Below are 14375 nucleotides of genomic sequence, written 5' to 3'. Positions count from 1 at the left end.
ATTACTAAAAAAAAAAATGTTTCAGAAGCTTTTTTTTCAAAATAAATTATTCATTAAAATCTATAGCAAAAAGCAAGTAAATTATCTCTAAATATGACATTTAAAATGGTTTCAGCAAACAATGGTAAAAAAAACTGTAATCAAGAATGTTTAAAAAAATAATTTAATCGTTATAATAAAGCTTTCGTAAAAAATATATTTACAATGAAAAAAAATACTTTTTTATAACTGTTTGAATTTGATTGTTTAACCCTTTGAGTAGTTAGTTAAATTACCCGGGAGTGAGTTAATATCACGTATTTTTCCAAATTTCTGTTGTTATTTATATATTATTATTTTATACTGCATGTATTCTAAATTATAAAAAGAAATAAGCGTTTTATTGCTTCGATCTGTTTTACTACTTTTTTGTATTTATTATTAAATTTCGTTAATTTATTTTACATATTTATTATATTATTTTGTGTTTTTTTTATATCAATACAAAAGCTTTCAGTATTTTTTATACAATTAATATGAAATATATTGTGTTATATTAATTTATTTCGTATTCATTGGTATTATTTTCTATAGAAATCATTTACATTTACATTTAATATTTTTTATTTTTTATTTCTTCGGTTATATATGTAGATATATAACTATCTGGGATAGATTAATCGACCGCCGTACATGTACGGCGATACTCCTCAAATGGTTAAAGAAGCGTAGAAAAATTTTTAAAATGACGTCCATATATAATAAATAATTAAGCGATTTATTGCTCTCTCTATGAACAATATAAACAGCAATTGACCCAAGATGGTTCCTTGTAGAGATCTTATATCGTGCTAAAATGAGTTTTTATACTTGATATCTATCGCTTAGCTTCACAAGATCTTTAGAAAACCCGTAATTTGATTTTTTTCACAAGTAAATCGTGTTTGACTTATAGAACGTATTTTTAAAATCGATGAATTTAACGTCAAACAAAATTAGAAAAACACATTAGGTTAGTGACAGTGGATCGAGAACGATGGAAACCATAATAACCACATTTAATTTTTTTTAACGAATAATTATTTCAGAAAAACAATGCATCTAGTACCACACTTAATTATTTAAAAATATACAACGAATCAATCATTAAAAGACAATTTAGAATTGAGTAATTTTATATGATCTATTTGTAACAAAAATCTTGAAAGTTAAATTAATGTTACTCATTAAAATCAGTCTTGAAATTAAGACGCAGTATCCTCAATATTTTTATTATGTTATATTAATGTTTCTATATAAAAACTAAGCTTAAATGTCGAGTCCACTTAGCAAAAATGAAAACGGTGTATTTTAATTGCCGATACGGTGCATGGCAGCAAATTAAAACATCACTGACATATCAACCCCAATGATTAGAGGCAGCCGTAGACCGAAATCAAAATCCGTCAGCTAATAACCGCTCTTCTGGCGTGTCAAGTTAAAATGTTTTTACAAAATATACTATTTTAACGTTAAAAATAGAAACATCTGAACCGAATCATCCCTTCGTTAATTATGACGTTTCAAAGCTAATGAATACTCTTCCGCATAACTGTACTCCGAGACGATGAATTATTTACACCCGTGCGAGATTAATGCGATACAAATTATATTATAAGATATTTTTGGAAATTAGAAAACGTAACATATGGATGCTCTAAATTTCGTATCGCATCACATGTGTTGTATCTTATTCTAATGACGCGCGAACGCGTTTGATGAATCCACCAAAACTAATTTTCGTTCATTATATTGGTACATTAATTACAATAACTGTGAAGTTCAATATTGCTCTAAGGTTACGGTTATAATAGAGACGTACATTATTCTTTTATTTTTTACGATTTAATAGTTGTAGTATAACGTGTCTTATGAATTTATTATTAAGTAAATAATATGCACGTCCATTTTAACTTACATACGCAGTTTATTTAGAATGTATGGGTAAAGTGCATTTATACAAATATTAAATTGGGTAGATGCATATAAAAATAATACACAATTAAACGGCAAAATATTTGCTGAAACTGAAACACGCATGCGCCCTTAAGAGCTTTTTCTGAAACACGCATCCGCCCCTCGATGGGCGTGTCCAATCCTGAAAATAATAAAATGGCGATTCTTCTCTTAAAAATACATACATATATATCCGTGCGTGCTTTTTAATCTCGCTACACATTCAGCGTGTCAATCTATCGAATCGTAATGGTGGCTTAAAGTTTTAAAGGATTTAAGAGTAATTTTGCCGAAATTGTGAGCTGCAAACTCACGTTCTACTTTAAGAAATAATTACATGCATCGGGTAGAAGCATGCGACGGTAAAGTTTATCTTATTTAATTAAAGTAAATGTTTCTCATTTACTCTTATAAGCTTTTAGAAGGTCGTTCATCTTATATTACGAGAATATCCTTTGTCACAGACTCTTTGAAGCATTTCGCGTCATCATGCGATCGGATACTTGTTTGAATTTCTACTTTAGGGAACAATATGAAGTCAGGTGGAACCAATTATTTTAAGTATGTATTTTGTCAGAACCCCTTGATTTTTTTGCATATTTAATTATCAAAATTATCAACTGTCATGAAAAAGGACAGCTTATTTATGCATATGCTTTTCCATAGTAACTAATTTATTTGGAAATTAAAAAAAAAGTACTTTAAGATTTTATTTATGTTGATTAAATATGTTATGAATGCATTGTAGAAATTTTAATAACGTTAGATTGTAACATATAGTGTTAAAGAAACAATGAAAAATATAAGACATTTCGCTACCCCATTTGTCGTCGCAAAGGAAATAACGATGTTTCTCAGAACCACTTCAACCCTTCAAATACCAGCGAATAAATGTTATAATTCTCTTCACGCGTCAATAATTACATTTTTAAGCAAATATAAAACACTACGTTTACAAATAAATTATCCAAGTAGAATATTCTTTACAAATAAAAAATAATTAATTAATTTTCTATAAAAAATGTTTTGTTTAAAAAAAAATAATCAACAAGTGACTCACCGGTGAGTCGTTTGTTGAAACTCAAATAAAAAATTGAACAAATATCATTAAATTCAACTTCACTGTATTCTCCTTATGTTATTGTATGTATTATATATAAAAATACATCGAAAACTTTTGGTTAGTCCTAATAGTAATTTTTAAATCATTTTTAAGCAGGCGCTTAAAAATATATTCAATGTTTCCTAAATTGTACTCTTTAATAAAGAACAAATTAAAATTAATCGAGAATGTATCATTATAGTGATTAATATAAACATCGATTTTAAGCTTAATATGCCCATTAATGTTTATTATTGGGTCCAGAAAATTTATCGCCAGCAATTAATCGCTAGCAATTATTTGATCGCATAAACAATTTATAGCCTACAAATGATCAGTACCATATTTTATCGCCAGACAATACATATAATATATATAAATGTATTGCTCATTTGAAATTGAAAATAAGGTTCTTCTTTACTTGCTATTTTTAGAATGAAGTGAAAACTCGCTTATTTATTATTTGGCACCCCGACAAAGCCGCGCAGGACAATCCCGTGCCGACTAAGCCGCGCCGTCATAGCCGCGCAAAGTCAAAACAAAATTCATTTTATAACATGGTTTTTATTTATTAATAATTACAAATATATATAGGAAAAGGGAGGCGTCTCGCTACCGCTCGCGCTGACTTTCACTGTAGAACCAAACAACCTAACCTTTTCTTAATGATATTGTATTGATTTATTTTCATCACGGTATATTTTGAAACTGTCCAGCATCGTCCAATCTATGACTAACTGTTCAAAAAGCGAATCACTTGTGATAGAGCTGTCCACAAAACAAAATAATTAGAATTAAAAAAATAATTTTCTTTCATTTTATTCAATTTTATAATTTTGATTTGAGCGGCAATGTCAGCGCGGCTTTATCGTCGCGGCAATGTCGGGGTTGTATTGCGCGGGATGTCTTGCGCGGCTATGTCGGGGCGGCTTAGTCGGCGCGGGATTGTCCGGCGCGGCTTTGTAGGGAAAAAGCTTAGAAAATTAAATTTTTAAATCAAAACGTATTTTAAGAGGTTTAAATTATGTGCTGTTCTAAAATATCTATGAAACTCAATTTGCCAGTTACCTAAATAAATTAATCTAACAGAAGTTCATTAAATATAATTAGTTTAAGAAGTTTCGTTAGGTTAGGTTTGGGTTTTAACAGCAAATGGACGTTTTGCAGCTGTTGCAATGAAATTATATTTTCGATGGTATGAATATAGCTTTACTATGTATGTCAGTTAAAATGTAACAAACAATTTATTTATAATTCAACTGGTCATTTTCAGAAAAATTGTATTTATTCACTAATAATCCAACTAAAGTGCGTTTTTAATATTTATTCCTACTAGACAGTTTAATATGCTAGCGATTATTTGTAGGCTATAAATTATTTATGCGATTAATTAACGCGGCGATAAACTGCTAGTATTTAATTGCTGGTGGTTAGGGATTCCAATCCCGGGCCAAAATTTTGATCCCGGGATTTCGGTATTGCAATTAGTCGATCCCGGGATCCCGGGACCAGTCCCGGGATAATTTTCATGTTATTTTATCGATAAAAATAATTTAAAATGAATAATACAATATATTTTTACATCTGTTTTTTATAACGTACAATGTATAAAGTACGTATAATTTTAGTCTTGGACTTAAAATAAAAAATAATATAATAAAAATAAAAAAGGGAAGGTCTTATATATTTATTTGAGAAGAAAAAAATGAACTTTTGACAATGTATGTACATACCTATGTACATTCATAGACACAATTAATTGAAAACATTATTTTGAATAAAACTCACGAAGTAACATCAAAGCATCAAGTGTTTTATCATTTAGCCTTGATCTGATTTTGGTTCCTAAGCAGCCTGCTGCTGAAAAAGCACGTTTAGACTCACAGCCTCAAAGATTCACAGATGACACGTGCAACTCGTGCAAGTTTGTACACGAAATATAACGATGTTGTCAATAATAATTCGATTGTGCTTGATAAATCAACCAATCCGAAAAATTCGGGATTATGTTTTATAATCCCGGGACTCATCGGGTATTGAAAATCGTTCGGGATCCCGGGATCCCGGGATTCGGGATCCCGGGATTGGAATCCCTACTGGTGGTGTATTGCGAAAGACTCGTAAATAATATATAATAGTGTTTTTACAGTATATTTAAGAAACGTGTATTTTATTATGTTATTCAATTTTAAGCACTAAAAAATATTATTTAATAAGTCAAATCAAAATCTCAATTAAAAAATAAATCTGTTTATACATCTCAATAAAATAAATTGCTTTTACCAAAATAGTAATTCTATCCGCATAATTTTTAAATGGCTCTGTTTGTTAAATAAAATAATGTAAGTTAAAATCCCAAATAAAATACTATCCCATTTATTTTAATTATAATCATTTCTGTATAATAAATTATATATAATAAATACAAAATAAATAGCAAATTATCAAACACGTTTTTTAATAACATTTCATTCATAAATAATAGTAAAAATTGCAAAGAAGATAAAACTGGGGATTTCAATACAGAACAAATATATCAATACCGGTATTGTAAATATCAATACCGGTATTTTAAAAAAAAACAGATAATTGTATTGAGATAATTTACAAATAATTTAACAGCGATACATCGATTTTTCATATAAAATACCATTATTAAAAAATATTTATAATTGATTTATTAGTACTTTGGAGATTTGGAGATTCCTTTATCTTCATCATCAATACGAATTCTTTCCAACAAAAACGATTTACCAGTCTTACTATTACTATTATTTTTATTAATTTTATTATTCTAATTATTTTTATAAATTTTGATTTTGTGATAGGTTGAAAAATTGATGTTTTTGTATTGTGTAAATATTGTAAGGTAACTTAAAATTCAATTCACTTCTCTTGAATCTTTAGTTTTGATTCGGTCATAAATGCCTTGCTTAAAGAAGTTGCAGTGTAGCGTCTGCACTCGAAATTTTTAGCGATTTAGAGCTTCTAAATTTATTGGCAATAAAGTAGAAATATTGTGGTAATTTCATCTTTTGAAAAAGTATACATTGAGTTAAAATCGATTAATGATTTATGAATACAGTTTTCAAGTAATTATCCGGTGAATAATTAACACTGCAATTTTTCAATTTATTATATTAAATCAAACATCTATTTCGATTTGGCATCAGTTTCAAATACCGAAATACCGATATTGCAATCCCTAGATAAAACTGTGTGCTTTAATCGTAATAATTAGATTTCTTAGATTGATCTGATCTGTTTGTTCATCAACTGACGAGTTATTGTATACATTATGCAATGATGCTCTAAGTGGAGTTTGGTTTGTTGAATTTTCTTGAGACACGTTTTTACGTTAACTGCTATTTCGAAGATGCCAGATTTTCAATGCATACTAATCACTTACACCCAATATTAGATTTATTATTAAAGATATGCATATGTAGCAAATAATCCATTGTGTTTATTAGTAACTATTTAATATTTTATTGTTGTATTTAAGTTCCTTTCGTCGCAGAATCCTTGATCGAATAAACTCAATTCTAATTGTTCGAATTTTTGGTTGCAGCCGGTAATGCCCCTAATTTCGTGATCGTCAGGACTTAAAAAAGGGAAATTAGAGTACAAAACGGATGAACAATTAACCTGCCTGTCCGCTTCGCTTTCCGTTGAATATACGATGCGAATTGCGGTGGAAAGCAGCCTTATAAAATAAAAAATAAAAAATATTCAAGCACACCTAATCAATTCTCGCAATGTCCTTGTTTGTTGCAATACAATTACGACATCAATCTGGCTAACAGCCGCCTGATTAAGGCGTAGTTTTGATTGACGTAATTTGATATTGGACCAACGTGGCTGCTTTTCGGCGACTGCTCCTAGGCGATGGTGAGACGCCTTAATAGGGGCATAATTGGTTATCTTATGGTGGCTCGTGTGATCGGTCTTCCACCAGCAAATTAACATTTATTTTTTTACCATCAAAGAACAGTCGCGATCTCGATCGGTGCGAGTCGAATTGCCTCTCCTCATTAGGTATGATAAAGACTACCGGTGTAAGAACAATTTTTCATTTCATACTTGAGATCTCTTGTCTGCGATGTTGACGTTTGTGACGGACGTTGGCTGACCGATCTTTTATGTTTATGAAGTATGGTAGAATTTACAATGCTTTCTTTAGAAGTTTGACTTCAAATAAGATTTCGAAATACATGACGTATTTATTGTTTACATTTTTGATGAGCATTAGAACTGATTTGATTACAAAGTAATAGCTTATTAATATTCAAGAGAAGTTTTAATATGATATAATTTTAAAATGATATATGTACTTAACGATGATCGAAAATAAAATGATTCAGGTATAGAATCGCATTAAAGATTTAACTACAGTATGTAATATTTAAAATCAATTAAAATAAACATACATTTTTTAGGTATCAAAAGGAAAGCTTAAACTAAAATTTTAACTTTTATTTATAATTGTATTATTGTTATAATTATTTAAAAATAAAAAAATAGCATAATAAAATTTCATATTTTAATATAATTTGGCAAAATATAATTTTCATTTATTTTTTAAATTAAATTAAATTATTTGGCGCTGTTAATTATTTTTTTATAAAATGTTTTAAAAGTACTCGATTTAGTAATATTTATTTATTATTATAATATATAATACTTTTGTAATGTTCTCATTATTTACTTACCATTTTAATATATATTTTCTTTGAAAATTCCAGTCCGGTTTTCCTCTAATGTTTTAATAATTTAATTTTATATTTTCTGTAATGTAAATCAGTTATATAATAATTAAAAAATCGTTTTTAAAATTTCAATAATTTATTTTATGTATCATATAATCAAGTAATAACAAAATTGTGCTAGGTAACTTGAAACAAATCAGTAATAATAATAATCATATATTATTTATATACATACACATAACGTTTTGGTAAATTGAGTATTTTTTACTTATTCATATATAACATAACCCTTATATTATTTACTATACACATTAATAATCATTTGTACAATATTTACAATGTAAGCTCAAATTTGGCATTTAATTTCTGATGGAATATTTAATATAATACTGATACTAATATTCTTAAACTATAAGCGCTTTAGAAATTAATATATTCTGGCAATATAAATTAACACAACAATTTACTGAAGTAATTCATACAAAGCCGTTATGTAAGTTTGCGCCATTTGCAGGGTTTCATATTTAGATAATTGCCTATCGCTACCTAAGGATGGTAAATACGTTCTTAATCTATCAAAGGCTTTGTTTAAATTTTGCATTCTTCTCCTTTCTCGTGCATTTGCTGCTAATCTTCTTCTCCTCATCACCAAAGGACTGACAGCTTTTCCTCTGCCTCTACCGCGCTTTATTTCTCCGAATTCATCTCCATATAGAGCTTCGTCGCCCGAGTCTTGAGATAAGCTATCATCGTCTTCCAATTCATCCATGAATTCATTCGCGTCTTCGTTAAGATTAAGATGGATCTGATCTTCTTTCGCGGATTTTTTAGTATAACTTCTCTTCTTTTTCTCCTTGATCGCTATGACGTCTTGACTGATTGGTGCAAAATCGGCGTTGTAAAAATCGCAGTTGAATTCTGAAGCATTCGGAACGATGCCTCTATAAGCGATGTTATTAGAAGAAGGCACTAGATTCGTGAATTGCTTTTCTTGTATATGAATCTGTTCTTGCTGCTGTAGAATCATCTCCGAAGGACTCATAGAGCGGAAGCTGTCGCCGGGAGACGGAGTGGCCAAATCTGAGCATTCTCCGTATCTGATGAGCTCGATCGACTGAGGAGTTTGATATTCCAGAGATACGTGTCCCGAATCTGGCGATCTTGGATAGGTGTACGAATTGAAGTATCCGAGCCCGTCTGGACTCTGATAAGGCTCTGGTTTGGTGTTGCCCAAGTAGTTGTAGCGATGTCCGTACATTTCGGTGGCCATCACTGATCGATCACAAAATCACAAAAGTCACAGTTTGTTACGATAGAACGAGTGGAAAACCGAGAGACAGGTGCAACCGTTAGGAGAGTACCTCGCTCCACACCGGCCGGCGCGGAATGAGCTTCCAATTCTACCTGTCTAACTTTATATAGACTTTTCGGCGCTTTTGCCAAAGCTCGCGAAAGGGGAGTACGTTGTTTCACAGTGCGGCAGAGAAGGACGGCGATGTTGCACCTAAAATGAGATTGGGGTGATTCGTAGCGCCAATCATCATTAGCCCCGTATCGCTGGTTTTGGAACGGCTAAGGTTCTATTTTGTTATTCCAATACAAAACTGCGTGTAATATAATCGAAATTGATTACTTTCATCTAATTATTTATAAATTTACATTCAATTATCTTAGGTGATTTTAATTCATATATATTGACATAAGTTTAATAAGTAATATTTTTAAATTAAAAAAAAAATTATGTCAATAATAATTTTGGTGACAAATTAGAATTAATTTATACAAATGTAAATAATTGCATAGAACTAAGAGTGAATTCACATTGTGCCGGAAGATAAAACTTAATATAAATAAAAATTGCATAATTACGAATGAGGAGGAACGCGTGAGTGATCGAAATATATGCGGATGGCCGTTTAGAAATTGTTTAAATTTTAGTTTATTGAATAATTTACTTTTAAGTATGGACCGAAATCAAATGGGCAAGTGCGTTGATGTTAAATCTTCTCTAACGGCCTTCTATGCGGTTCTCTATTGTGCATTCGATCAGCACTTTACTCGAATACGCCCTTAAGTGCTTGACGTGACATCCTAGATGGTGTTCTTCTGAGATCATTTTATTGCTAAAAAGAAAGCACGCCTTCTATAAATGATGGAAGAAGTGTTTGATGATTTTCTGTCATCGAAATTATAACAAAAGTTTCCAAAAATAAATAAATAATAATCCCAAAGTGTTCTAGAAATTCTTTAACACTAAACGCGCTGCTTAATTGATGCAAAAAGTAATGAATTTCGACGACAAAATATTGCTGATGCTCGCCTTTTGCTCAGTCCTTCCTTCTTCTAGTACTGACCATCAAGGAAACTGAAGAGTCAGATCTTTAATACGGGCTTAAGAAATTTAAGACTGGGCGTCGCTTGGTTGCGAAGTCAGTCTCGCTGCTCCTTTAAAAAGTATTTTGCACTAATTCTCAAGACGTCATTATTTCCTGATCTTTGGAAATGCACAAAAGTCACCCATATTCATAAAAACGGTGACAAATTGCGCATAAAGTGATATAGACCAGTCGCAGTGTTAGCTCCTGCAAAATTGTTCGAAATAATTATCACTTTCGGCAAATTTTGTTGGAGCAACAGCATAGGTTTCATCCCACCCGTTCCACTTTTATTAAATTTCTGTCTTTCACCAAAACGGTGACAAAATCTCTTGATGCGGAAATTCAAGTAGACGTCGTATATTCAGATTTTGAAAAAGCCTTCGACAAAGTCTAAAAAAACAGTCTAAATCTATTCCGAAAATATTTTTTTTAAATATGTAATTTCAGTATCATATTGGAATACATTTTCACCGGTAGATACATATTTTTCCAGTGAAAATATAATTTATCTGGCATGTGCTAATAAAATTATATAATTTCAATTTTTCCATACGTAGTAATATATACATTTTATTTATTTACATGTGATGATTAAATGTTACAGTGAATGTGTATTATTCAATGAAGTTTCATTTTCACTAATGAAGTCCAAATACCGTTTTTTGATAGTAGATATATATTTCTACTAGTGAAAATATAATTCAATTGATAGGCGCTAATGAATATATGCTGCTCTAAAATATCTATGAAACTCAATTTGACAGTTGCGAAACGTCTATTTGCTGTTCATACCCAAATCTAATCTACACGAGTTAACCAAACCAAACTTGACCGAGCGAAAGCTCTAAAACTAATCACAATTTTAGACCTTTCATTAGATCAAGTGCAAAATACGAATTTTTCACGTAATCTAATTACAAATAAACTAAAAAATAAATACAAAAACTTTTTACTGAGTAGATCGAAAGCTCGATAAATCATTTTCTATATATCGGACGGTCGCTTAACGGCCGCAAATTCAATTTTCTAAAGAGATTTATTATAGATGTTGTTAAAATCTAATACGATTAGCTATTAATCGGTCTACTCGAAATACATATATAAAATATGCATCACTTTGTCACATCACCAATGACTAGCAACCAGCGGCGACTACGGTACCTACTCTCATACACGAATCACTCGACGACCAAAGTTAAGACTCTTAACTAAGTCGATTGTTCGACGAGTATCTCGAAATTATTAATAAATATTGGTACTAGATACAGTTAATTATTTTTTGTTGCAGTAATTAATGTTAATGGTATTTGAAAACCTGCGTCGCTTTTAAAATTTTTGGGTGTTCCGAAATGAAAATTTCTCTTGTTTCTTAATTCAATATTTAAAAAACAGCGCTCAGCTGTTTTTTTAAATATCGATTCCATATAATTTTAATTCGAAATTAATGCACAGTTTTTTTATTAATAATATATAACAAAAGGTTAATTTTTTTATGTGTGTAATGTATTATATATGTGTAACACACACATCGTTTAAAAAAGTAATGTTCAAATTTTTTGATAAACATTGCATATTAGATTATTTTTTTAATACAAGGAATTGGAATATTATTAAATATAAAATATTATATTTTATTAGGATGATAAACGATTTTTTTTAAATCAATACTCATTCGTCCACGAAAATCATCAGCCGTTAGCAACATCCGAGATGGATCTCTTCACGGATGAGCAGCCGAATTGTCGTGTTGGACATCCGATACCATCGTAAGGAGGTCCCAAATTACTAAGGACCTCCCGTGTTTCAAAATAAAATTGTATGCACTTAAAATTAATATATTAGAAGTATAAACATGTTTTTAATTCATACACAAAAATGAATACGAATTTTAAATAATACAAATATATTTTGTTTTTTAATAATATTTAAATTCTACTAAAATAAAAACCTTTCAATTGACGTAAAACTACCTTTTATAAAAGTATTTTAGTGGAATCCTTGAAATCATATTATATCGATAGATGTGTTATTGCATATATGTAATCAATTTAACTAATTAAAAATATTAAAAATATATAATACTTTCAAGATACCAATATGCAATTGTCCATATAATTGGGTAAGAATTTTTGAAAAAAATTGAGGTTTTTTGGTAAAGCGATTCTTTTGAAACGTCTTGACTTTCATGTGAACGGTCTCGTATTTCAATAAAAAAGAACATTTTTTTCGTCAGTGAAATATTGGTAAAAATCGATACTGAATTTACACACACATGTATATTGGAGTTTCGTTTTGATCCGATTTTGGTGTATCTAACATGCTTTTTTTTGCAAATTCGTACACGACCCCGTCCGTTGGTCTTAATCGGCTCATCTCAAATTTAGACCGTTCAAAGTTTTGACGTGTTCGAGCACCTGATTGGCCAAAAGTCTTGACTTACACCGAATCGCTACGTTGGCTGTCGTGATCATGACATGGTGGCATGTCAAGACAATTTCGCACCCTAGAACATGATTAAAAAATATATATAAAGGTATGTCTCTCTAGAGAGAAACATACCTTGTTTAGAACTGCAGTAATTTATAAATATTTTTACTAACAAATTACTACTATAACATTTAATGAATTAAAAATACTTATTTACAATATTGTCTTAACATTAAATAAATATTTGTTGCAAAAGCTTCATGTGCTGATTTAATACGCAATATTCAGAATTTTATCTATGAGCTTAAAATACCATTGCTTTCAATATATTATTAGATACGTCATAAAATTTATCTTTATTATATTTGACAGTTTTTTGTTTCCAGTTTTATCGTATCCTTACATTTGATCTAATCAATATTAATAACCATTTTAATTTGCAAACACATATAGGTATTTTTGATGCTACATAAAAAAACATGAGTGAAGCAAGTTCTATTGCAAGTATTTATTATCATTAAAATAGATTAAAGCGAAACGAAAAATAAATAAATAAATACTGCACTATGGTAATCCGGGAGCATCATAAGATTCCCTATCGAGCTCGACGGTTTACCGTTACATTCTAATTAGAATCCACTACTATTTGCCTCTCAGCCATACACCGTGGGGGTGTTACCCTGCGCTTCTAAAGAAATATTTACCATTTTATTTTTATTATATAATAATGCTCTTTTCTTATAATAAATATAAATATTTTATTGCTTTTGGAAACAAAAATAGTAGGAATACATTTAATAATGACTATAATAATTATATTTATTTAAAATATCGTTGAAATTCCGCACAAAATTAAAAAAAATCAGATACATAAGTAGTAAAATTATGGAATGAAGTTAGTGGTATTGTAGGTTAATCAAATTTATTCATTTAACAATCCAGAACTGACGCCGATCCCCTAGAAATAAAAGTGGGAGTGGTGACGCATGCAACGAAGAAAGAGATAAAGCATGCTCTTTCGTGTAACGGTACTTCGTCCAGATGACATGGGAATCTTATGAGGCAATCCGGGAATTCAACAACTCAACTAGATACATTTTTTTTCTTTCAATTGAGTAAATTAAATATGCTGCAACTGACATATTTCAAAATTAAATACAGTAAAATTATTAGATTTTACATACATCAACAAATCATATATTTTTATATAATATGTACGTATCATTATTTCATTATATTTTATATAGAAATACAACCTTTTTTCAAATATGATTAAAATAATATTTAAATATACAAATAACAAATTAATGTTAATTAAAAGATCAAGGTCAATTTTCAGCGTGACTTTTACATCATCTCAAAATAAAACTGGTAAAATAAAAATATTAGCATTTAACGAAAAGGGAGCGATTTAGTTTAAATTAACTGACGACTATTTTTTGTTAGGTCTATGTTATATATTATAGTACAAGGTACAATGATTACTGACAGTAAATTTGTTCAAAAAAGTCAGCAAAAGTATCACTGTGTAGTCAGTAACATATATTATAAACTGTTATTGGATATTAAAATCAAAAGATGTTCGATTATTTGTTCTAGGAAAACTAATCTGTGATTCTGATCTCCCAGATACGATAAAAATAGAAAAACACTAGGCTTCGTGTGGGATTTGAACCCAGGTCTTTCAGGTATAAGTTACTGAATATACCACTAGTTTATCGATTATTTACTAATAAAATATTCTCTAAAATATTTTCTTCATTATGGGTGTGTTTCAGATTTTTG

The 14375-nt window shown here is 29.8% G+C and overlaps 1 protein-coding gene across 1 annotated transcript; it reads right to left on the bottom strand.

Moving 5' to 3' along the window:
* Window positions 1–7902: 7902 nt before the first annotated feature.
* Window positions 7903–9167, bottom strand: ato (atonal). Its single transcript, XM_088187609.1, has one exon. The coding sequence runs from the start codon at window positions 9053–9055 to the stop codon at window positions 8249–8251; it is 807 nt and encodes a 268-aa protein (XP_088043735.1). The 5' UTR covers window positions 9056–9167; the 3' UTR covers window positions 7903–8248.
* Between the last annotated feature and the right edge of the window lie 5208 nt (window positions 9168–14375).

The sequence above is a fragment of the Plectrocnemia conspersa genome, unplaced genomic scaffold (assembly GCF_051122295.1).
Source record: "Plectrocnemia conspersa isolate PC_06_02 unplaced genomic scaffold, ASM5112229v1 ptg000001l, whole genome shotgun sequence".
NCBI classification, from domain to species: Eukaryota; Metazoa; Arthropoda; class Insecta; order Trichoptera; family Polycentropodidae; genus Plectrocnemia; species Plectrocnemia conspersa.
Note: the sequence above shows the minus strand (reverse complement) of the source record. Positions and strands in the feature narration are given on the sequence as shown.